The 26,572-nt window shown below is 45.1% G+C and overlaps 1 protein-coding gene across 4 annotated transcripts in view; it reads right to left on the bottom strand.

The window, feature by feature from the left end:
• Positions 1 to 13,298: 13,298 nt before the first annotated feature.
• The window catches only part of SH2B1 (SH2B adaptor protein 1), a 36,540-nt gene continuing 23,266 nt past the window's right edge, over positions 13,299 to 26,572 (bottom strand). For 3 of the 4 annotated variants that reach the window (XM_089655775.1, XM_089655777.1, XM_089655776.1), the window contains exons 6-9: positions 25,685 to 25,873; positions 23,036 to 23,247; positions 22,783 to 22,954; positions 13,299 to 14,652 (exon numbers count right to left, since the gene is read on the bottom strand). In XM_089655775.1, the coding sequence (XP_089511901.1) occupies positions 14,339 to 14,652; positions 22,783 to 22,954; positions 23,036 to 23,247; positions 25,685 to 25,873 (887 nt within the window). In that variant the 3' untranslated portion in view covers positions 13,299 to 14,338. Of the gene's footprint in view, positions 14,653 to 19,863; positions 19,964 to 22,782; positions 22,955 to 23,035; positions 23,248 to 25,684; positions 25,874 to 26,572 lie in introns of all 4 variants that reach the window. The other variant, XM_089655778.1, reaches the window with a different exon arrangement.

The raw sequence follows: 26,572 nt of genomic DNA, 5'->3' as shown, positions 1-26,572 counted from the left end.
AGCCCCGCCCCCAGTTTGGCAGCTTTCATGTGAATACCACGTTGGGTGTTTCTGAGAATTCTGCGACTCCGAGCGTCAGATCAGGATTTCTAATTGTCCATTCATATGTACAGTGAGATGTGCCTAGGCGATCCCTGCAAACTCATCTCTTCAGGGAAGCCTATCACCCCTCCGAATAGACATTACTTCCATCAGCTCATCCCCCACACTCATGACCTTTTGTACCACTTGCCCCACCCTATTAGAGTGTAAGCTCTTGTGAGCGGGGCACACACCATCCTCTTCTATTGATTGTATTGTTGCTGTATTGTCTCCTGTTATATTGTAAAGTGCTGCGCAAACTATTGGCGCTATATAAATCCTGTATAATAATAATGCACTGAATTAAAGCATAAGAAGGTCCAACAGGAAAATGTTCTTCCAGCAGAAGTCTAAATCTCCTGTTGGTGCTATGACTCCGATCCCAGGATAGACAGTATGTGGTCCTGTAAACATTAGGCACAGTACAATTCCATAGCATTTCTGTAATATTTATTGTCAATTTTCGATGTCCCCATCAAAGATCGCCCTTATATTGATTGTCCACATCAGAGATCTTCCATACATCAGGTGTCCCCATCAGAGTGTCCCCTTATATCAAGTGTCCCAGTCAGAGATCCCCCATACATCAAGTGTCCCCATCAGAGATCCCCCATACATCAAGTGTCCCCATCAGAGATCCCCCATACATCAAGTATCCCATCAGAGATTCCCCATACATCAAGTGTCCCCATCAGAGTGCCCCCTTATAACAAGTATCCCATCAGAGTGCCCCATACATTGAGTGTCCCCATCAGAGTGCCCCCTTATATCAAGTGTCCCCGTCAGAGATCCCCCATACATCAAGTGTCCCATCAGAGATCCCCATACATCAAGTATCCCATCAGAGATTCCCCATACATCAAGTGTCCCCGTCAGAGATTCCCCATACATCAAGTGTCCCCATCAGAGTGCCCCATACATCGAGTGTCCCTATCAGAGTGCCTCCTTATATCAAGTGTCCTCGTCAGAGATCCCCCATACATCAACTGTCCCCATCAGAGTTCCCCCGTCAGAGATCCCCCATACATCGACTGTCCCATCAGAGATCCCCCATACATCGACTGTCCCATCAGAGATCCCCCATACATCAAGTATCCCATCAGAGTGCCCCTTACATCGTGTCCCCATCAGAGATCCCCCATACATCAAGTATCCCATCAGAGATCCCCCATACATCACGTGTCCCCATCAGAGTGCCCCCTTATACCAAGTGTCCCCTCAGAGATCCCCCATACATCGTGTCCCATCAGAGGTCCCCAATACATCAAGTGTTCCCATCAGAGTGCCCCCTTATATCAAGTGTCCCCATTAGAGTGCCCCCTTACATTAAGTGTCCCCATCAGAGTGCCCCCGTCAGAGATCCTCCATACATTGAGTGTCCCCATCAGAGTGCCCACTTATATTAAGTGTCCCCATCAGAGATGAGCCATACATCATGTGTCCCCATCAGTACCCCCTTATATCAAATGTCCCTATCAGAGTGCCCCCTTACATTAAGTGTCCCCGTCAGAGATCCCCCATACATCAAGTGTCCACATCAGTGCCCCTTATATCAAGTGTCCCCGTCAGAGATCCCCCATACATCAAGTGTCCCCAAAACAATACCCCCTTATATCAAATGTCCCTATCAGAGTGCCTCCTTGCATTAAGTGTCCCCATCACAGTGGTTCTCTTACAGCTGTTGTCCCCATCAGAGTGCCCCCTTACATCAGGTATATCCATCACTTTACCCCCTTACTTTAGATGCCCCCATCAGAGACTACAGTTGTGGCCAAAATTATTCAACCCCCACTGAAATTGAGTGTTTTGGCCAGTTTGACATTGCTTTTGATCATTCAGTCATCTTGCTTACATTTACATTAAAGAGGCACTTGTAGGTCAGACAAATATAACATAACAGTTATAATGAAATAACCACAAATGTCTTTTCTGTGCTCACAGCATTATCAGTTTTATTCAACCCCCAAGTGACATTCAATCTTAGTACTTAGTACAGCATCCTTTTACAGTTATAACAGCTTTTAAACGTGAAGCATAGCTTGACACAAGTGTCTTGCAGCGATCTACGGGTATCTTCGCCCATTCTTCATGGGCAAAGGCCTCCAGTTCAGTCACATTCTTAGGCTTGCGCACTGCAACTGCTTTCTTTAAGTCCCACCAGAGGTTCTCAATCGGATTTAAGTCTGGTGACTGCGATGGCCACTCCAAAATGTTCCAGCCTTTCCTCTGCAACCATGCTCTAGTGGACTTGGAGGTATGCTTGGGATCATTGTCCTGTTGAAAGGTCCAACGTCTCCCAAGCCTCAGGTGTGTGACGGACTGCATCACGTTTCCATCCAATATCTCCTGGTACTGAAGAGAATTCATGGTACCTTGCACACGCTGAAGCTTCCCTGTACCTGCAGAAGCAAAACAGCCCCAAAGCATGATTGACCCTCCACCATGCTTCACAGTAGGCAAGGTGTTCTTTTCATCATAGGCCTTGTTCTTCCTCCTCCAAACATAGCGTTGATCCATGGGCCCAAACAGTTCTAATTTTGTTTCATCAGTCCACAGAACACTATCCCACAACTTTTGTGGTTTGTCCACATGGCTTTTGGCATACTGCAGTCGACTCTTCTTATTCTTTGGAGACAGCAAGGGGGTACGCCTGGGAGTTCTGGCACGGAGGCCTTCATTACGCAGTGTGCGTCTTATTGTCTGGGCTGAAACTTCTGTACCCACATCTGACAAATCTTTTCTCAGTTCCTCAGCAGTCACACGGGGACTTCTCTCCACTCTACGCTTCAGGTAGCGCACAGCAGTCGAAGTCAGCATCTTCTTTCTGCCACGACCAGGTAGCGTTTCAACAGTGCCCTTTGCCTTGAATTTGCGAATGATGCTTCCTAAGGTGTCTCTTGGTATGTTTAACATCTTTGCAATCTTCTTATAGCCATTGCCCTTCCTGTGAAGAGAAATCACCTCTTCTCTTGTCTTCCTGGACCATTCTCTTGCCTTCACCATGTTTGTAACCACACCAGTAAATGTCTAGAAGGAGCTGAGTATCACAGTCATTTTAAAGCTGCCTAATTGGTGCTTATTATGCTTGATTGCTGCTCGGTGACATCCACAGGTGTTTTCAATACCTGATGGAAAGCACCTGTATGAACCTCTGTTCTTCAGAGTGGTAGTCTTTAAGGGGTTGAATAATTGTGGCAATGAAGAAACCACATAAGAACCATTTACTACTGTATTACATAAACAATTGATGTCATTTTAGTTGCATTTGGGTAGTTACAACGTCCTTGTAGGATTTGATTCTGAATACAATTCCAAATGTACACTATAGTCCCTAAACCCCTTTACAGCATTGGGGGTTGAATAATTTTGGCCACAACTGTACATATAAACAATAACAGTGGGCACTCCCCCTTAACATAACAAATAAATAAATACATGAATACAATAGTGATCATAAACTTCAAATAATATTGAATAGAAAAGTCCCCATCCACCAAATAATTGTGTGTACACTCAGAAATGGAGTGACCAAATCTTCTTAATATTCCACCAACGTACTCAGCTGAATTGTTCTCTCACCAGATATCCTCCACCAAGTGGTCAGTGTGCCTTGGATGATAGATCCTCCAATCAGCCCCAATTAGACGTTTACTTGCGGATTCTCCAAAAAAAGTTCTCACAAGCATTCATTAATAAGCCCCTTCCAGTGTTACTAATTGTTGTGAGAGAGAAGACAGAAGGAAATGTATATAGTGCAGTATATTTATATAAGAAACACAATAAAAACATGTACTGTATATGCACTCACATGCATCTGGAGCCAAGAAGGGCACCACCATGTGCAGCCCACCAGAAGGAACCTTTCCCGCCCCCAGTCTTGCAGCCGGCGTGCGTTCCAGCAACCGAAAATGACCTGAGCGGCTCAGCCTCAATGCATTTTATGCGATGCACGTCCTCAAGAAGTTCCCTTCTGGCCTCTCTCAGATGCCCCTATCACATCCCCCCCTTACATCAGGTGTCCCTAGTAGAGATCCCCTATATATAAGGTGTCACCATCTCATCGCCCCCTTACATCAGATGTCCTCATCAGAATGCCACTATTACAAAGTTCCGATACAGAAAGTGTCCCAGTCACATCACCCCTTTACATCAGGTGTCCCCATCAGAGATCCACCATACATAAGGTGTCCCCATCATAGTGCCTCCACACCTCACAGCAGGTGTCCCCACCACAGCAGCCTCCTTACATTAGATGTCTCCAACAAAGCGCCTTCCAAAATCAGGTGTCCCAATCACATTGCCCCCCCTTAAATCATGTGTCCCCATCATAGTGCCCCCTACTTTAGATGTCTCCATCAGAGTGTCTTCCTAAATCAGGTGTCCCCTTCACAATGCCCCCCCCCCTTAAATCAGGTGTCCCCATCACATTGCCCCCCTACATTAGATATCTCCATCAGAGCACCTTCTTAAATCAGGTGTCCCCATCATATTGCCCCCCTTAACTCAGGTGTCCCATTCATAGTACCCTCCCTCCCCCTTTCCAGCAGGTGTCCCCATCACCACATCACATCAGAGTGCCTCCATAAATCAGGTGTCCCCATCACATTGCCCCCCCTTAAATCAGGTGTCCCAATCATAGTGCCTCCCCCTTTTCAGCAGGTGTCTTCATCACAGCGGTTCCCCTTACACCTGCTGTCCCCATCATAGTTCCGCGCCCGCCACCCCCCACCCCCCCCCCATTACAGCAGATGTCCTTTTCACAGCATCCCCCCTTTCAGTAAATGTTTCTATCCTTAAATCAGGTGTCCCCATCACATTGCTCCTCTAAATTAGGTGTCCATGTCATAGTGCCCCACTATCAGCATGTGTCCTCATCACAGCGGTTCCTCTTATATCAGATATCCCCATCATAGTGCCCCCCCTTACAGCAGGTGTCACAACAACCCCCTATAAATATTATGCCCCTATCAGAGCACCCCCTTACATCAGGTATCCCCATCACAGTTCCCCCACCCCCATTTCAGCAGGTGCCATCACAGCGGCCCCCCTTAAATCAGATACCCCATTAGAACATCCCTTTCGGTAGCCCTGTACCTTTCAGCTCCAGGCAGGCGAAAGTTAAGAGCTGAGAGGCAGAGCAGGCTGCAGGTCTGGACAGGGGAAATAACACTTCCTTCCTCCTGTGATGCTGGGGGTCTTAGCACTCACTCCTGACCCCTGCACTCTGTTATAAGCTACTGCCCTCTGGGTTACTTACTTCTGACCCCTGCAAATACCACTGTCCCTCGCACTCTTCGTTGCATACTACTGACCCTCGCACTCTTCGTTGCATACTACTGACCCTCGCACTCTTCGTTGCATACTACTGACCCTCGCACTCTTCGTTGCATACTACTGACCCTCGCACTCTTCGTTGCATACTACTGACCTTTGCATTGCTTACTACTGATCTTTGCATTTTTTTTTTCTTACATACCGCTGACCTGTGAGTTAAGTACAACTTATTTTTTCAGAGTGCAGAGGTCAGGAGTATGTAACATACACCACTCTGAGCTTCTCACAATGTGCATTAGAAGTCAGAGGAGCCTCATTTCCGTCCAGCATCATCTAGCGCTTTCCTCCCCAGCCTGACTTTCCCTCTCATATTCAATTTTTTGAATTTCAGTTCTTTCAATCATGGAGGCTCAGCATCACCTGTGGGTGTTACCTAGGGTGGTCTGCATGCAAATATAGCCTGCCTAGGATTGCTCACTCCTCCAGCCTGAAACCCACCAATGAAAGCAGTTTCACTTGCAGTGATTGCTGGCTGTGTGAACGGGCATGAATAGCTATGGCTGCCTACCAGGGCTGGTATTAGAAACCACAGGGCCCCCCCAAAACCAAAGGGCCCCATACAGCCAATCTAACAGGCCCCCCCACAAACAAAACAGTTTACTAGGCTTCAGTTATGAACACAGCGAGTGATCGGTACCGATCACTCATTGGGTCCATTCAGGAATGGGCTGGCATATTACTGGAACTAATCCCCTGCATGTTTCTCTCTGCAGCAGCTGAAAGCCAGCGGGGGAGGGGGGGAGAGGAGAAAAACCCAGCTTTCAGCTGCTGCAAGGAGCATGCAGGGGATCGGTTCCAGTAATTGCCCTGTTCACACTTCCTGCCCATATCCAATTCACCCAGCTGCCTGGGCCCCCCTGCAGGCCTGGGCCCCGTACAGTAGGACTGGTGGTACCCCCTTATCCATGGCCGCCTACAAGCTGTCAATGCAGCATATGGGCTCGGCCGTCGCTGCTTACTGCACGCAGCTGTCCATCCCAGCAGCAGATTCCTGCTGATGTGGTTTGTAGCGTGGCAAAACGCCCGTGTAAATGGCGACCTAAATTCTGTCTGTATTCCGACACCCAAAATCCACATCTAACACGATAATAAAGAAAAACACAGCACACAGGAGAAAAAGGCTTAGTTAAGTGTTTTTATTCTTGTTAAACAATACATTTTTTGTGTTTCGGAGAGGAAAAAACCTCTTTTTTTTTCCCTCCGTTTTTTTGTTTGTTTTTTTTTTTTACTGTTTTTGTATCTAAAAACCGATCCAACAATTTTTTTTCGTATAATAAATAATTTAAAGATATACTTTAGGCAAATAGATTTTAAAGGTAAATACGGTTTTACAAATGCAAAATAAACAAACAGAAAACCTTTAGATAAAATAAAAACAGCTTCAGAAAAAAGGTACCTATTATCACTATTACACAGTAGAAAAATAAATTAAAAACAAAAAAAAAAAAAAGGATTACTTAAATCGGGAGAAATATATATAGTGTTTTAATGGGAGTAATATATACACTAATAGTATATATATATATTTATTATATATATATGTATACATACATAGAGCAGAATTAAAAGCATACCACGCCCTTGTCAAAAAATTTAAAAAAAATGTAAATTAAGCATCAAATTGAAATGACGGACTGATTATGCGCTCTCAAAGAGTACCTGTTGCATATCTGCAACCCGAAGTAGCTATTTTGTGAGTAGAACCAATGTGTATTAAAGGTGGAACTCCAGGCGGAGAACAAAATTGAAAGTATGCTCATTGTTGTTGCCAGATATCTGTGAATTAATGAGAACCAGTCACAATGAATGCTTATGCAAGAATCTGAATACTCACAGGTCTATATATAAAACGTTTGTTGAACGGATGTGACAACAGTTGCACAATCAGGGCAAAAATTGCCGTACCTCCTCTATTATGTGTGATGCCTAGATCGTCAGAGCCATCTAATGGCCATAAAGCCTTTTCCAGAAATACCTCAATCAGGAAAAAAACCCCCAAAAAACAAACATTGTGGCCGCTAGAAGGTGCGGACGATGTAGGAATCATATATAATAGAAGTACAGCAATTTTTTTGCCCTGATTGTGTGAATGTTTGCATACGTTTTATATACAGACCCCATGATCCCAAATCCATGTACTTCTGCAGGCTTACTGATGAACAATCTTTATTTGCCTCTTTATTCAGTCATCAAATTCAACCTTTTTCTGAGGATCTTAAAGTGTTACTAAACCCCGGACCCTGCATCCACTATATCTGGTCCCCCCCCGGACCCTGCATTCACTATATCTGGTCCCCCCCGGACCCTGCATTCGCTATATCTGGTCTCCCCGGACCATGCATCCACTATATCTGGTCCCCCCATGGACCCTGCATCCACTATATCTGGTCCCCCCCCCGGACCCTGCATTCACTATATCTGGTCCCCCCCCCCGGACCCTGCATTCACTATATCTGGTCTCCCCGGACCCTGCATTCACTATATCTGGTCTCCCTGGACCCCGCATCCACTATAGCCGCTCTCCCCGGACCCTGCATTCACTAAATCCACTCTCCACGGACCCTGCATTCACTATATCCGCTCTCCACGGACCCTGCATCCACTATATCCGGTCCCCCCGGACCCCGCATTCGCTATATCCGCTCTCCCCGGACCCCGCATTCACTATATCCGCTCTCCCTGGACCCTGCATCCACTATATCCGCTCTCCCGGACCCAGCATCCACTATATCCGGTCCCCCCGGACCCTGCATTCACTATATCTGGTTCCCCCTGGACCCTGCATTCACTATATCCGCTCTCCCAGATCCCCGCATTCACTATATCCGCTCTCCCCGGACCCCGCATTCACTATATCCGCTCTCCCCGGACCCTGCATTCATTTTAATTTTACAACTTTATCCACGTTAAATCTCAAGCTGAAGTGTCAGGGTCACCCAAAGTATAACTACGTGAGGGGGGCACAAATATAAATATTTCATCAGTAAGTCTGCCCAGGTACAATACCTAAAATGTGAATATTCAGACTGGTGCATGAAGTCATGTGAGATCGGTTCAACTCAAGAGCAGAGAGCGAGGAGTTCCCACAAAACCGTTCAGATGTGCAAACCGCAATCTTATCTGGGCACGCTGTCCTGTACCTGTTCATCCAAATAGTGTACCATCACATCTCTCAAAAGGTCCATGTCACCCCCTATTAAACCGTACATAGAGGAAAAAAAAAGTAAAAACCTAACATACCACCATTATGTTTCAAGGTAGTATTCGTCGACAGGTGTGCCTACAGTTGAAGCTGCTTTGAGCAATGTATCTAATAATACATTTCAAAAAATGTGTTTTGCAGACAATATGGGCAAATTCTAAAGCTTCAGCTTGTTTTTCCATTGAAAACTTTTGCAGAGAAGCTCTACACCCTTTGTGCCCATCCTATGGCCCTTTGGTGCATATTGTATTGCCCTGGAGCCACAGCAACCTGTACTGGGTGTGGGATCATTAACAAATAAAGAGGCTGTATTGGCAGTGATCTCTAGCAGTCTCATGCAGCATGTCCCCAGTCTCTGACCACCTCCTGCAGCATATCCCTAGTCTCTGACCACCTCCTTCAGGATGTTCCCCAGTCTCTGACCACCTCCTGCAGCATGTCCCCAGTCTCTGACCACCTCCTTCAGGATGCTCCCCAGTCTCTGACCACCTCCTGCAGCATGTCCCTAGTCTCTGGCCACCTCCTTCAGGATGTTCCCCAGTCTCTGACCACCTCCTGCAGCATGTCCCCATTCTCTGACCACCTCCTGCAGCATGTCCTTAGTCTCTGACCACCTCCTGCAGCATGTCCCCAGTCTCTGACCACCTCCTTCAGGATGTTCCCCAGTCTCTGACCACCTCCTGCTGCATGCCCCTAGTCTCTGGCCACCTCCTTCAGGATGTTCTCCAGTCTTTGACCACCTCCTGCACCATATCCCCAGACCCTGACCACCTCCTGCAGCATGTCCCCAGTTTCTGACCACCTCCTTCAGGATGTCCCCTAGTCTCTGCCTACCTCCTGTAGTAGGTCCCCAATCTCTGACCACCTCTTGTAGCCTGTCCTCAGTCTCCAACAATATTCTGTGTGTATGTGTGTATATATATATATATATTTATACACACACACACACACACAATGTGTGGCCGCCTTGAGAAGTCAGGGACCGGAGTTGGGGCCCTCTTCTCTCTAATACACTGGCCCCCACCAATCTACACTGTCAGAGGGATTCTCCAGGGAAAAACCTTTTTTTGGTTTTGATTTTCAATTTTTACTGCTATGCCACCAAAAGGTAGGGTATCCCTCATTGCCTGCTACAGTGATCCCTGTCTCCAAGGCAGGCAGCAAGGGACCCAGACATGACAAATACTTTCCAAGACAAAACATAAAGCCAGCAATAAAATTCAACACTGGCAACCTTATTGATTCAGACAAAAAGGGACAAGAAGACCACCTTTATGATGAAGCTCAGTCTAGTAGGTGTAGCTTGCCAGAGGAAGAGGTCCCAAGTGGAGACTCCTTGCCCTATTGTCTAGAATCAATAAAGTTATCAGCATTAAATATTAATAGTGTCGCTGGCCTTTTTTTTTCCTTGGACCATTTGGGCATGTGGGGCATAGGACAAGCCCCTACCTGGTTTCTGGCACCTAGTGTTTCCTCGAAGGGTGGCCCGGTTTCTGGGCTTGTGAGCAGCGCATGCATTATTTTTGTTAACAGTTGTAATATATCCATAACTACTTTCAAAAATTAAAAAAAGAAAAAAAAAAAACGTCACATTCTGACACACAAGCTTGGCCATGTCAAGCTTTTATAAAATTGGAGAAAAACAGAAAATTTAGCAGCTGAACACGAGAAATGTATTTCATCGATCCTCGTGGCCTACAAAGTAAAAAAAAAAAAGACATAATCTCAGTACCAACATACTAAAGTACCTATCAGGGGTATGCTGCCAGTCAGAGGAGGTACGATGGCTCTAGGTGGTGTGGAGCCAACAATTATGTCAATTGATTTACAACACGATTGTAGCATTCCCAATGAAATGACGAGCTGCCCTGCCTTAATTACAGGTTCTACCCACAAAACATACTCCACTATCTTACGTAGGAGACAGGTCCACTTGAACCTGTATTTTTTACACAATATCAACACAAGAGATTTTTCAACTCTTCCCAATTTCTGTCATTTAGAAGAACTGGTGATTTGACTTTATCCCACAATCATCATTTAAGAGTTCACAGCTCAACTCCAGGCAGGTATAAAAGACACAAAGGAATATATCGCTGCATTCATCAATGCATCTTTAAATGCAAACAGTGTGAGTACCGGAATTTAATCTATTTCTGCCTCCTGCAGTCCCCTGTACAGCAAGGCTCAGACTGGTAGAGGAAGAAGCAGCACATGGAGCCCATCCGGTGATCTGAAAGGAGGATAGAGCAGCTAGAGAGATGGGCTTGTTAGTCTGCTGCTTCACTTTCCCATAACAGGCTGGGGCAGGGACAAGAGCTGTGTTACTGGACTGCAGAGGAGGAAAACAAAAACAAAAAAAACAACTGGTTCTCCTCCCCTGCCAGGCAGGACTGTGCTATGTGGTAGAGCCGTGTAAACCTCGGGATTGGATGGACAGAAATACAAAGATTTGGGCTCTTATATAAAGTCAATTTGTGTATCTAGCAGTTTGCCTGGAGTTTAGTTTTAAAGGTAACTTGTCAGAACAGAAATGTGTAAGCTGCCATTGCTGACTTGCTCTGAGGCTATCACTCCCACCCCTCCTGACCCTGGCTCCAATGCCTAGTAACTGCCCATAAGAGGCAATAGGGACCACATTAAAGAAGAACTCCAGTCTCAATCTTCTCGGAACATACATACTGTTCCCAAGTCATTAAAGCGGAGTTCCACCCAAAAAGAAAAGTTCCGCTTTAAAGATTGGTCCCCCGCTCCCCAGTAAGGATTGGCACCTTTGGAGAGCGAAGGGTGGGGGACAGGTACCCGAATTTGACAGGTACCCGCTCCCACTTCCGCATGTTGTCCTCCTACCGTCCCTCCCCGAAGTCTTGTGGGACACATGACAGGTCCCAGAACACTACAGGGCCATTCATGAAGCGCAGCGATACTTGCGCATGCGCAGTGGGCACCTGGCTGTGAAGCCGCAAGCTGTCAAAGCCGGGTGCCCACATTGAAAATGCAGACACCTGGAATACAGGACGGCTGGCTGGCTGCGGCGGGGGCAACGTGGGATCGTTGAACAGGTAAGTGGCTGTTTTTTAAAAGTTTTTACAGCTGCTGACTTTTATTTTTTTACAGAGTGAGTGGAACTCCACTTTAAATGTCCACAAAACGACCTTTAAATTTCAATTAAATGAACCACTCCCATTCTTGTAACCATGATAACAGTATTTAGTTTGTAGACAGGATTTCTATAAAACCATTTGGTGAAGAGCTCAGCCTCACCTGTTCTTGTCACTGGCTCCCTGCCTTTCCCACGAGCCAACAGTCAAATTACAGGTATTGCTGTAATATGGCATCCCCAGACTTGAGGTTTACTGCACTGAAACGTCATCTTTGGTGAGCTACTTAGCACAGTGCTAAACATCTAGAAGGATGCTGGTGAGTTTAGTGCTTCTATGACAACACTGGAGATAAGCATGGGGAATACAGTCAAGACGATGGGGGTTATGTACCGAAACGGCATGGTGCAAAATCGGATGCAGGTCTGCATAGAAACCAATAGGCTGCCCGGCTTTATTGTCAAAACTTAACTGAACAAGCTGAAATTCGAATCTGATTGGCTCCCATGCACAGCTACACCGGTGCTCTAGTTTACTCTCCCCCAAAGTCCTTCACTTGGCGCTGTCTGCATATCTACATGTCAAAGGCAGGCAAGGATTCTGGAACCCTCACCATATATACTGTAAAGCGGCCCTAGGTGGTACTGAGAATGGAGTTTCATTTCAAGTGACTTTTCACAGAAAAAAGGTTGTTCGTTCTTTAACCCCTTCCTGTCATTACGTGTGTGTGTGTGTGTGTATATATATATATATATATACACACATATATACATACACACATACATATATATATATATATAGGAATGAAGATGGGCCTGAACATCGTCCTGTCACATATGTGTACCTCTTCTGTAGGGAGCGCTCTCAATTGTGTGTCCCCACCGATAGCTCACGGCCACCTAGCAATGATCAGGAACTGGGAGGCCAGGCTCCCAGTCACATGATCACATGACAGTGAAACCCATGTAGCACCCAGCAAAGTGATGACAGCTATGAGAGGGGGGGGGGTATACATGGCCAGTGTTATATGGAAAGTTTTAAGGCAAATATTACTTATCAGAATCCTTCCTTAAGAAGCCAAGAATTACACGCTGGCAGACACTGACAGCAACGACAAAACCAGCCAACCAAAAGCTGTGTGCGTCCTTTCAAAATAAAAGGATTAGAACTGAGTGAGTTTATGAATGCAATATTTAGAGCTGCTGCTTTCTTTACTTTGCATCTCAGCTGTAAGGAAAAAAAAATAAAAAATCAGTGGCTAGAAGTCGTCTGAAGCCTAAAGGGCCGTTTTCAGCCATCTGCCCAACCTCATTCTCTCAGCTCCTAAACATGCATTACAGGATCCAATAGCTGAGTACTGTAGTTTTTTTTTGTTCAAATTCCTTTTAATGATGTAATTTCATAATGTTATGTATGCTTAGAAGCTGGGAGTCAGAATACAAGCTCTGGCTGATGGATGTAAAAAAACAAAAACAAAAAAAAAAAAAAAAAAAAAAAAAAAAAAAAGAGTGAGACTTCAGGAGACCTCTTATCCTTGATCCTTAAGCTGAAGAAGGAAAAAAAAGGCAGCAGCACTCTAGGAAGGTTCAAACATTGACAACTTTATTGTTGCCTGGCATGAAGGCCCAGCCAGGGACTCTTTACTTGTATTCCAGAACAATAAAAACTATCAGCGTTTGAACGTTTCTCCGGTGCAGCTTGACCTTTTATTTTCCTATATTTATTGGGCAAAGGATGAGCCCCCACCAGTGTTTAGCATCCAGGTCTTTAGGCCTAACTTGACCCAACCTAGGGCTTGGGAACAGCACACTCTACATATCTGTCTAAGCTCCACGGTAAATATTCAGGCTCTAAACAATAAGCGATATTCCAGATTAGGGCAGATATAAACCTTTTATCCGGCTTGCATTATCCCAATCATGACCGGATCTCTTTGAACTCACTGGCTACATGGAAGGGGTCGAGTGCATCCTCTCTCGACCTTTTTTACCCCAGAAGTACCCTTGAGATAATTTTCAGGTCTCAGGAACCCCTGCTAAAACAAAGCCAGTTGGAAAAATGCCCCTTCTATTGCTGGTTATTAGGAAGAATGCCCCCATAACTTTGATGGTTAGAATGCCACCGTTACAGACAACTACAAAGATCGTTAGTGTCATACTGCTGGCTCTACCAAGCGGCACTGGCTCTGGAGCTATGAAGGCACCATCAGATGGATGATCAATCAGCCGTAGTTCAGGGAACCCCGAGGAAGCCTAGTTAAGAATGGCTGGTCTAGACCGTACATAGGACAAGCAATCAGGAACATTGTGGTTGAGGTGAGCTCTCCTCTCTACAGGGTGTAGTGTACCATATTAGAAGACCTCAAATGGACCTGTTAGTGAGAAGTTTAGTGTGTGCCGGTGTCACCAAACTGTAGTGTTTTGCTAGATTCCAATATTATTCACATAAGGGGGAAGGGCTGCAGTGGGTTTGCGTACTCTGCTATCTCTGGTCTAGCCATGTTAGTGTGTCTATATCAGAAAACAAGACTGTTTGTGTCTGGAAAGGCAAGCTGCAAAAAACAGCAGGATGGGAGTAAGATCCAGATACCAAATCTGTCTATTACTTAGCCTGACCCCGCTTATACAAAGGAATACTGGTTGTTCACAGCTCGTGCACGAGAAGCAGCATTGGCATCGCTCATATCCTCCGAGCTGGCACCCCCCGGCTGCAACTGCTGCAGGCGGACTGCAGCTTCCTCCTGATCTTCGACAGGTGACGCACCCTCCTCGTGCTGAGTGATCGGAGGCTCGGGAGGAGGGCGGCTGATCACGGAATCTTCTGGAGGGGAGGTGCTAGGCGGGTACCAGGGCGGCTGCATGTTCCCCTCTGCGCTATGATGCCGCGACAAAGGGTGGGGGGGAAGTGGGGGAGGATTACGGCTGCTGGCTGCCTCTGCAAATGGGAAAAGAAACAAAAAAAGAATATAAGACACATTGACATGACCCAAATGGACTATCTTGAATCCAGATCTAGCTGGTGTTTAACCCCTTCACGTCTAAGGGTAAAAGAAATCTAAATGTCTAAGCACAATTCTGCAACGTTGACCTGTGTTAGTAAAACCGCACATATCATCACAACTACTTTGAACATCCAGGTGAATTATACCTCGTTTTTTCAGGACAAATTGGGCTTTCATTTGGTGGTAAATGGTAATGGATAGCTCCTGATTCTTTTTTATCAAAGGAAAACTGGCTCAAAATAATAAAAAAAAAATCATTATTTTTTATTTAGCTGTGTGTTTCTTGTTACTACCATAACCTACTACCAAAGAACAACCCAAAATAAATTCTCCAGCTCTTGGCGATCGCAGCGATACCATATATGTGTATGTTATTTGTGGTTTATACCCGTAGTACAGCCCAGAATCAATAGTGCGCATTTTGTTTTTGTCTTTTTTACCTAAAACACACTGACACCAATTTTTTTTTTTTTAAATCCTGACTTTGACCTTAACCTTTGACCCTGACCTTGACCCAAACACTTACCCTGGCACTGAACTAGATCAAACCTTGATCTAGGTATTTTTTCTTTATATAATATTTTTTTACCTTTTTTTTTTTTCTACAAGCATTTTTTTCTCTCTACGGTGTCCGTTTATGACACAGAGAATAGCTGCGATTCAGAGGATCGCAGTTACTCTCTGGTCATTCACAGTTTATGAGACTCAGGAGATTAGCGAGGAGCGATGTCAGCCCTTCACTGGAGATCTGTGTTCTCCCTCCAGATTCTCCAGCCCAGAGCTGGAGAAGCGGAGGAACCGCAAACTAAGCAGCGATAATTTACCTCTGCTTAGTAAACTGATCTCTTAGTGTGATCTTGCGAGATTATAGTAACAGCAGCCGTTTTCCAGCGTTTGTAGATCGCTCTCCCTTCGTTCGGAGAACTGATCTACACAGCTTCATTAAAGGCATTCGCAGGAGAACGGTGTTCTCCAAGAATGCAGGAGAACTGAGCAGCGATCATTTACTGCTGGTTCATAAACGGACACCTATGCCAGGAGTTAGAGAGATTACAATGCATCTCTCCTCCATTCATAGAGAGAAAAAAAAAAACAAGGTGGCCAGGCTGTACAGTGACTGATCACTGTGATAGCCAATCAGAGGCTATCACAGCGATCATATGACCCGGAATCGGAAGTCCCAGCTCCCGATTGTTAGAACGGGACCCAGAGCTCTCAGTGACACCGCGGTCCTTGTGCTGACGCGCTCCCAGCAGAAAGAGAGGTACACAAATATGCAGCCCCACGGAAAAAAGCCCAGTTCTGTGAAGCTGCATATTTGTGTTACGTCAGCGTCAAGGGGTAAAGTATAAAATCATCTCAAAGGCTAAAACATAAAGACAAGGAATCTGCAACAATTACGGGAGGAATCGTACAACTGCAAAGGGCATAAAACACTTCTCTCTTGCAAAAGAATCCAACAATTCACCAGAGTAGAAGGTAAAAGCACCTTACGAACCCAACAAGCACAGAAAAAGGTAAAGGAGAACTATGGGCAAGCAATAAAACCACATACTACTGTACATAATTCATAACATTTAGACTGCATTATTTGTTTCTCTATGACCCATGTAAATGCCTGTTGATCATGACAGTAGTACCATTCACCTGGCACAAATCCAACAGTCAGAATCCTTCTATACACAGAGAAGAAATAGGAGCCTACAGATGGACTTTGCCTGCTTTTTTAAACACATTCCCAATAGACATTTATCACGTCTCTTTTTAAAGGATAAGTTCAGTTTTGAAAAAAAAATAAAAATAAATGCACATTTGTTTTCTGATAAAAAAAAAAAAAAAGAAAAATGTGAATTTATTATTTTTTGTTGCAGGAGCCTGTAAAGCATTGCACTAGCGATCAGCAGATCACTGGTGCCATGCAGGACTCCTGCAGACTTGTCAGTATATCTGTTTGCCCACTAGCTGTCAAAGTGGGGGAGTGGGAAGGAGCAAGGGCCAGTCCTTTCATAACACGTTACACCCTGAATATGGGTGGAAATGAAAGGTGAACTTATCCTTTAAAACATTTCTTCTTTGATTGAAGCCGGCCATAGATGGATCGAATCTCGAGCGGTTCACCAGGGACCTGCCAAGATTCAATTCATCTATGGGCAGGCTGGCTGTACTGAAGTCATCGATCGACTTCAGTACAACCAGACTATCAGATTTTTTCATGCAATCACTTCTGGCGGCTATGACCGCCAGCAGTGATGATAGTTTCCTGCGAGAAGAACACAATAGGCAGTGTGGGAAGGATTCTGTGTTGATGGGGGAATTGAGCTTTTTTTTTTTTGCCTTCCACATGTTGTGAAAGGAAAGAAAATTGCATAATCTATGGGCTGCTTAAGTCTTGCTGCTGCTGCCCTTCATCTTCTTATATCTGGGGTGAAGATAGGAGCAGCCTATGTGTTCAAAATGGACATTAACCTGTTGCCACCCGTGTAATACATATGTGCAGCAGCAAAAGGGTGGGCTTTAACATCCACATGCTGCACATATACATCACTGGGCGGCCAATGATTCTGTGCTGAAAGTGTGCTCACTGTGCACTCCCAACACAGAGACCGAGCTGTCACAGACAGTATTTGCAAACAACTAATAATAATATAGATATCAGCGCACATCCTTAGGGATTGCAACGTTTGATGCGCCGCTCTCTAGATGCTTTACTCTCACATTCACAGACAGAACAATTGTAATCTTAGCGATCGCCCCTCTTGTCCTCCACACAGCAAGGTTCACTCAGATTCTTATACTCCCAAAATATCCGCCATCCTTGCAAATAAAAGTATTACCACCTACAGATATAGAAGTCATAGTGGTGGTTATTTTGTGAGTATAGAAAATGGAGTGAACGGTGCTGTGTAAAGAATAGGAGGGGTGACCGCTAAGATAACAATTGTTCTACGTGAAATGTGAGAGTAAAGTTTTCAACCTGCCCCCTCCTCTTTTCCCTCCTTTTGCCTTTCTTGGAACCCACATGTAGTTCTGGGGAGTAGTACTCCATATTTAGATCACACCGTATTTTACCTCCCTTTGTATTGCATTATTCCGTAAGGTTTCCCTGTTGTATATGTTTTTGAACGACATTTTCCTTTTTGCCTCTGGGAAACATGTTCTCTTCTATTCTTGTACATGTACTAAAATGTCCTACGCTTGTTACTAGCCTGGAAAATTCAATAAAATGTTTGAACAAGAATGTGAGAGTAAAGCAACTAGAGAGTGGCGCAGAGAACGTAGCGATCCCTAAGGATGTGCGCTGATATCTACATTATTATAGTTGTTTTCAAAAACTGTTCGGGTGTGGACTAAGGATAAGTAGCTGGAAGGACCGGCTCCCCATCATGTGCCCACTGTGAAAGCCAATCACAGATGCCACATGATCGACGAAACTTGAACATAAAGCTAAAATGATTAAAAAAAGAAAACCAGTGCAGTCACCACATCTAAAGACTGTAGAGCTGCAATACGTTACATTTTTGTTTTTGGATATAGGATATACTGTGTTTCCATCTTAGGTGGGCATAAAATTCAGCTGCTAACAAGTGAGATTCCACAGGCACAGGATAGGCCCTAGGATCCCCATTGCATGGTTACAAGCATGGTATAGTCCCCAGGATCCCCATTGGGCGATTTCAGGCACTCTAGAGACACTAGGATCCCCACTGGGTGATTACAGGCATGGTATAGACACTAGGATCCCCACTGGGTGATTACAGGCCCTCTATAGACACCAGGATCCCCACTGGGTGATTACAGGCCCTCTATAGACACCAGGATCCCCACTGGGTGATTACAGGCATGGTGTATAGGTCCCAGGATCCCCATTGGGTGATTACAGGCACTCTATAGACACTAGGATCCCCATTGGGCGATTACAGGCATGGTGTATAGGCCCCAGGATCCCCATTTGGCGATTACAGGCATGGTGTATAGGCCCCAGGATCCCCATTTGGCGATTACAGGCATGGTGTATAGGCCCCAAGATCACCATTTGGCGATTACAGGCATGGTGTATAGGTCCCAGGATCCCCATTGGGTGATTACAGGCACTCTATAGACACCAGGATCCCCATTGGGTGATTACAGGCCCTCTATAGACACCAGGATCCCCATTGGGTGATTACAGGCACTCTATAGACACCAGGATCCCCATTGGGTGATTTCAGGCACTCTATAGACACCATTACAGGCATGGTGTATAGGTCCCAGGATCCCCAGTGGGTGATTACAGGCATGGTGTATAGGTCCCAGGATCCCCAGTGGGTGATTACAGGCATGGTGTATAGGTCCCAGGAACCCCACTGGGTGATTACAGGCATGGTGTATAGGTCCCAGGAACCCCACTGGGTGATTACAGGCATGGTGTATAGGTCCCAGGAACCCCACTGGGTGATTACAAAATATTTGTTTTGCCATAAAGAAAGGTAAAGATGGGGTTTTTAAGGTATCAAGAGGTAATGGGTGGAATATTGTCTGCTTTCCCAATTATAAAAGAAAAAAAAAAAAGACATAATAATTTAACTGGTTGGACGTATAAAGTTGAAAACCTCCTTATGTAAAACATGCCTACTTATATGTCAGACTGAGTTGGGATTCTAGCAAAAATATTATGTCTTAAATGATTGTCTCATTAGTCTTCTTATAGAGACAGTAGAATTATCCCCATATTAACTTTACTTACTCTGAGGACAGAATTCAGAGGGCCTGCAGTTGTTGTGTCATTATGATAATACATGCTGTCTCCCAGCTCATTAGTGTGCATAACATTATCAGAAAGCAAAGTTGTTAAACTGAAAATTCAGAGCCATTGGTGACTGATAATCTAACATTGTGGTGTTCTACAAGATAGAAAGCCCCGTGTTAGTGATGCCATGTGCAGTCTTCCATTTATTAAGAATCTACAAGTCCCCACAAGCCGTATCAGGGCATGCTGGGAGCTGCAATTCTTCTGCATGTTGGCTACTATGTACACTCCCAAATATTATACAAATTCACAATGCCTGGCACCAGCACAGGTCCGTACCCCTTAACTCTCACCTTCCTGGGAGGGGGTTGTGGGAAGGGACACAAATGGGGCATGAATGGTTGTAGTCAGCACTTACATACAGTCATTCGCTCCAATGGAGATGGGGTTTGATGGTGAGTCTGGGATGCGGTGAGGGACCTCACATACGGTCGTTCTACTGTCAGCCCTGTCTCGGCCTGCAAAGAACAGACGGTGCCCAATCAGAGAAGAGGATGGAGTGGAGGGGCAGAAGAAGGGGGAAAGTAATGCATGTGGAGGGGGGAGGAGGAGAAAGCACTTAGAGACATCTCCTCAGCTGAGCACATGTGACTTCCTCTGGCGGCCATCTTGTCCAGAAAATTCAGACCTATCACTACGGATTTCACATCTTATCTGCTCAACAGAACCAACAACAAAAACAAAATTCCAGCAACCAATACCAGATCACATAATGATAACGTTCAATTACATCAGACTCTTATGTAAAAGAATTCCACTTTTCAAAAAAAGAGAAAGAAAAAAAAAACAAAAACAAAAAAACAAACAAAACAAAAACCTTCCCAACCTACTAAGGTCAGCTTATTCTGTACAGGTGATGGCACGTGGGATGTTTTTTCAGTCTCATTGTGTCGAGGTGATAATCAGTTGATTGTAAACTGTCCACAGCTTTTCGTGAAAACTTGTTTGGCTCTTTATGGTGGGGAAGGACAGATATTTTATTTTGAGCTTTAGGCTAGGTTCACACTAATGCGGTGCGGCACATCACACAGGAACCGCACCGCATTCCCCTGCAAATCACATGCGAATTCTGTGTCGTGTGATTTGAGCCATACATTGTGTATGGCTCAAATCGCACCACATCAAAAAGGTGCAGGACCCTTTTTTGGGTCCGCACTAGAATCGGATCGCATGGGTATTCACACCTATTTGATCCGATTCTGCACATCGCACTGCATTTTGCAGACTGATTTCATGGTGTTGTTAACTTAACCACTTCCAGTCCGGACACTTTTACCCCCTTCCTGTCCAGGGCAATTTTCAGCGCTATCACACTTTGAATGACAATTGCGCGGTCATGCAACACCGTACTCATATGAATTTTTTACCATTTTATTGAGACATATAAAGCTTTATTTTGGTGGTATTTATACACCGCTGGGATTTTTATTTTTTTTGCTATGTAAACTAAAAAAATTCAAAAATTTTGAAAAAAAAGTGTTTTTCTTATAAAATTTTGCAAATAAATAATATTTCATCAGAAATCTTGGCCAAAATTTATTCCATTATCTTTTTAGTAAAAAAAACAAAGCCAAATTAGTTTATAACCAAAAACTATAATTTTTAAACATTTTTATATTATTATTTATGGGGTTTTTTTGGGGGTTTTTTTTTTACATACTGTCACCCTAACAGTTCAGTGTCACCATGGTAACACTGTACTACTTGTGGGGGGTGATGAAGATTTTTTTTTTTTTACACTGATTGCTTTTACACCCATATAGGATGTAAAAGCAATCATTTCTCTTTCTCTCTGTCTGCATTCCTGCACTCATTGAGAAGTACTGAGTGAGCTGTGATTGGTCACAGCTTGTTACATGGTACAAGGCTGTTGTGAATAGCCTTGTACCATGTGACCTCTGTGATCATTCACAGATTTCACACGTAGTAAGCAATGATGTCACAAGTGACATCTTGCTTACTACTTTGCATGTGATCACTGATTAGCCAATCAGTGATCACATGATCAGGACCTCGCACAGAGGCCCCGTACGACGATTGGTGTTTCACTGTGTCCGGGGGACACAGCGGGCACCGGAGCACGGTGCTGCGCGCTCCCAAGGAGTGCGCACAAGCAGGGTGCGGGGAGGCCGTTTATAAAGGATGGATGTTGAAGTCAAACTCATCTCTCCTGCTAACAAAGTGATTATGTGGCCAGGCCATGGACATTCAAATATCTACAAATTCCCAGCAAACATTAAATCAGCTTTAAAACAAGCCCTCACTGACCTCTCTGTAGCTGCAGTCAGTGTGGGAGAACGCACCCTACATGTTCGCAGCAAAAACACTAAAATCCTTCTCTCTGCCCCCTATTCTGCAGTTACCAGAAAATAAAAAGGTAAAGAGCAATTGGGCTAGATTGACACAAGAAGGTGGAAGGTCCTCTTTATTGACTTCAGTATTTATTCTGCAAAACTTGAGCATGGATTGGTAGTCTACAGTGCCTGGGGCTAGGGAGACTGATGAGGGTTTGTTTTAAGTCCTCCTGCACACTGGACATTTTTACAGCGGCTGTTTTTGGCTTTTGATGTTTTTTTTCTACAGCTAGTAAACCCCCCAGCATGTTATCCTATGTGTCCATACACACACAGACTGGAATCAATGTTTTTTGACTGGTGGACTAGTGGGTTTCTAGAGAAGTATTTTAGCTGTAAAAACGCTCTAACGCTGAAAAACGTGGTAAAATGCTGCAAACCAGCGTTTTTGGACGTTTATTTGACCCAAAAAAAAATGGGTTTTTTTTATGGCTAAAAAAAAAAAAAAAAAAAAACGCAAAAAAAGCAAATGTATAAAAACGCTAATTGTGGCAAAACACTGCTAAACTCTAAGACAAAAATGCTAAAAAACTCAAGTTTTTAACGTGACTTTACACAGCTAACGTTACCAGTGTTATTAAAACGCCCCGTGTGCATGAGGGCTAAAGCTCATTTAGGGCTTCTTAGGAATAGGTATATACCGGAAAGTCCACAGTCCTGCCACAGACTCACTTTAAGCTCTTTTACAGCCCATTAGCAAAAGGTAGAGCTGCTGTTAATGTCGCAGACTTCATGCCAAATTAGAGATACAGGGCAACAAGGGGATCAGTAAAAAAAAAAAAGCCCTCTAAAAGGGGGGTCATACACTGATATAAACAGCACTATAAATGGTCAGATGAAAAAAAAAACATGCCTGTGTGCCATCACCCTGAGATTAGATAAGTGCTGACATATTCTCTGCTGGTAATGCGAAGAACCCTTACCATGCAACCTTTGCGAAGACACCACATAGCTGATGAGGGTGACATCACTTGAGCCACCTGACTCCAGAGGTATCGGGTGCACTCGAAAGTGCTCTAGCATGTCGAAGATGGTCTGAAACCAGAGGTGTTGCACTCGGCACTGGCCATCCTCATTCAGGGACAAGCGGAGGTGCTGTGGGAGGAAAGTGGAAATTATCCTTTGTGGAAGGAGGAAGTACAGAGGTGGGACAATAGAATATAAAGAGTGACCGACCTTGGCTTTGCCCTGGAAGTTGAAAGTCAGCACGTACTCCCCTCTTCGAGTCTCGCTCTGCCGCACCAAAAAGACACCGTGGCTGTTGGTGCCCCCTGCGAGCACAAGCTGGGCTGCTTTAAGTCGTGACAGTGTACCATGGAACCACTGGTACTCCGATAATGGGTGCTCCCCATCTCCAGGGTCCTGCTCTCCTTGGCACAGGAATGAAGCTAGAAAAAAAAAAAGTAAATTTCACAAATAAAACAACAAAAATAGACTTCAGGTCTACAGTACCAACCTTCTAAAGGTACCAAGCTGAAACTGAACATACCCGGGTGTATGGCCCAGAGTGAAAGGTTAATAGGTCATCCTACTGAAATGGGATATTTCAACTACAGTAGGAGTTTGGTGCGCTTGGTTCCAATCATCCTAGGAGTTTTACATGTTCCCGTCCTCTATAGTGTCTCATTCCTCCTGCTACAGAGAAGTAAAAGCAACAGGGAGAGCTTGGACTCCTCATATACCACACAGCAGGTCTGCCGACCCGGAAACTTAGTGCAGAGATCTCACCAAAACAGCTCCTGGGAGACAGATGAGACAGAAGAGACCGCCAGATGAATGAGTTTCCCACCATCTACCTGTATGGACTGACTACCTCCTAAATGAAAAGCACTGTTTTGCATGAGAATTGTGGAGCACATTTAGGAGTGTTGCATAGATCACCATTGGTACTGTTGCTTGTCTTAAAGTGTTACTAAACCCCGAACCCCGCATTCACTGTATCCGCTCTCCCCGGACCCAGCATTCACTGTATCCGCTCTCCCCGGACCCAGCATTCACTATATCCGCTCTCCCCGGACCCAGCATTCACTATATCCGCTCTCCCCAGACCCTGCATTCACTGTATCCGGTCTCCCCGGACCCAGCATTCACTGTATCCGCTCTCCCCGGACCCAGCATTCACTGTATCCGCTCTCCCCGGACCCAGCATTCACTATATCCGCTCTCCCCGGACCCCGCATTCACTATATCCGCTCTCCCCGGACCCTGCATTCACTGTATCCGCTCTCCCCGGACCCTGCATTCACTATATCCGCTCTCCCCGGACCCTGCATTCACTATATCCGCTCTCCCCGGACCCTGCATTCACTATATCCGCTCTCCCCGGACCCTGCATTCACTATATCCGCTCTCCCCGGACCCTGCATTCACTATATCCGCTCTCCCCGGACCCTGCATTCACTATATCCGCTCTCCCCGGACCCTGCATTCACTATATCCGCTCTCCCCGGACCCTGCATTCACTATATCCGCTCTCCCCGGACCCTGCATTCACTATATCCGCTCTCCCCGGACCCAGCATTCACTATTATCCACTCTCCCCGGGCCCCGCATTCACTATATCCGCTCTCCCCGGACCCTGCATTCACTATATCCGCTCTCCCCGGACCCTGCATTCACTATATCTGCTCTCCCTGGACCCTGCATTCACTATATCTGGTCTCCCCGGACCCTGCATTCACTATATCCGCTCTCCCAGGACCCTGCATCCACTATATCTGGTCTCCCACAGTACACAGAACATGGAAATGAAATTACTTTAGTAAATATAAACTGCTAAATACCTTTTCTTATCAGCAGTTAGAGCAGTCTTGTGACTTAAGCTGAGCACTGGTTAGTGCTTGTAGGAGGAGTTTTCTTTCTGCTCTAGGAGGATGTGAAACCTATGACCTCTGTCTGGACAGTGCTGATTGGCCCTGTAATGATCACATGCACTCTCCAAAGAAAAAAAAAGCCCTCTCTAGCAATACACACCAAACTGAGCATGTGTGACTACTGATTCAGTCTGTATCAGGTGGCCATTTCAACAAGAGGAGGGGCAGAGAAGACAGGATCAAACAGCCTTTTTACACAATGCAGAGGATTAACCCCTTAGGTCCCACAGTGAGTATAACAAGCATGCTTTACTGCATCTACAGACTGATTGTACTGTTGTGGGTTTAGTAACACTTTACATTTTTGGACGTTTTATGGACACATAGGGCTTGTTTTACTAAAGGTAAATAGGCTGTGCGCTTCAAGTGCACTGAAAGTGCAGTTGCTCTAGATCTGAGGGGAACATGCAAGGAGAATAAAAAAAACTGCATTTTTGCCTGCACATGATTGGATGAAAGAAATCAGCAAAACTTTGCCTCATCTCAGAGCTTCCGCTCGGATCTAAAGCGACTGCACCTGCCGTGCACAGACTATTTACCTTTAGTAAATCAACCCCACAGTGTTTGTTTGTTGGATTAGCACGTTAGTCATAGTTTTTTATTTGGATATATAAGATAGTTTGCTGAGAATTGTTACACAGTTGTACACAGTTGCTGGTGGCATACACGGATACCTAGCGCCCAAGTATTTCTGCAGTACATGCACAGCATCCTTGTGTATTTTACATGGGTGATTTGGGAACAGCAGAGGTATTCCAAGCATCTGGAGTGATATCTTTGGCGCAGTGATTTAGGTGTATAGTTGATTGCGCAGATCTGCACTGAGAATGATTGACAAAACGTGTGAGGACGGGTTTCCTTTCCTTTCACAAGGAACCCGTTAGAAGACCCTCACTGGCTTTGTGTACTCACTCCTAGTTAAGCACCCGAAATCTATGCAAACTGTACGCACCTGTAGTGTCAGGGGTGTCTGGAAAAGGGGCCCCCATAGCGGTTTGAGGTCTCTCCCCCTCATCAATAGGTGCTCGAGGAGGCAGCTCTGGTGGGAGAAGTTCCATAGAGTCAAAGTGTGAGGCGGTCATGGAAACTGAAGTGGGTGAGATGGATGCAGAGGGCCGATCAGAAAGGCCACCATAGGCTCCTATTAGTGAATTAAAAAAGCAGTCAAGGAAGATATATCCCCGCCAGCCAGAACCCATTTGCATCACTCAGGTTTAAACATATGCCATTTATTATTATTTATTTCAGGTACTTTTATAGCACCATCATTTTACGCAGCGCTTTACATATTTATTGTACATTCACATCAGTCCCTGACCCTCAAGGGGCGTACAATCTAAGGTCCATAACCCTCAAGGGGTGTACAATCTAAGGTCCCTAACTCACATTCATACATACACATACTAGGCACAATTTAGACAGGATCCAATTCACCTACCAGCATGTCTTTGGAGTGTGGGAGGAAACCGGAGTACCCGGAGGAAACCCACGCAGGCACAGAGAGAACATGCAAACTCAGGCAGGTGGTGCCGTGGTTGGGATTCGAACCAACGACCCGAGTACTGCCAGGCGGAAGTGCTAACCATTTAGCCGCTGTGCTGCCCATTAAAACAAACCTGTGTGCTTTGCTTATTCAGATTTTCTTTAAAACTCCAAACTGAGCAACTTGGACTTACTTCTTTCTGGTTTCGTCACGGCTTTTTTTTCCTTAGAGTCAATGTTAAAACCTAGTTGGGAGCATTAGACAGCAGACCACCCTAAGTAACGCCCCCATGTGATATCTCTATGATTGAAAGAACTAAAGTCCAATTAATGAAAAGGGCTGGTCCCTAACAGTCAA

Source organism: Staurois parvus, unplaced genomic scaffold (assembly GCF_062004578.1).
Source record: "Staurois parvus isolate SC_StPar_1 unplaced genomic scaffold, SC_StPar_1.0 ptg000867l, whole genome shotgun sequence".
Classification (NCBI taxonomy): domain Eukaryota; kingdom Metazoa; phylum Chordata; class Amphibia; order Anura; family Ranidae; genus Staurois; species Staurois parvus.
Note: the sequence above shows the minus strand (reverse complement) of the source record. Positions and strands in the feature narration are given on the sequence as shown.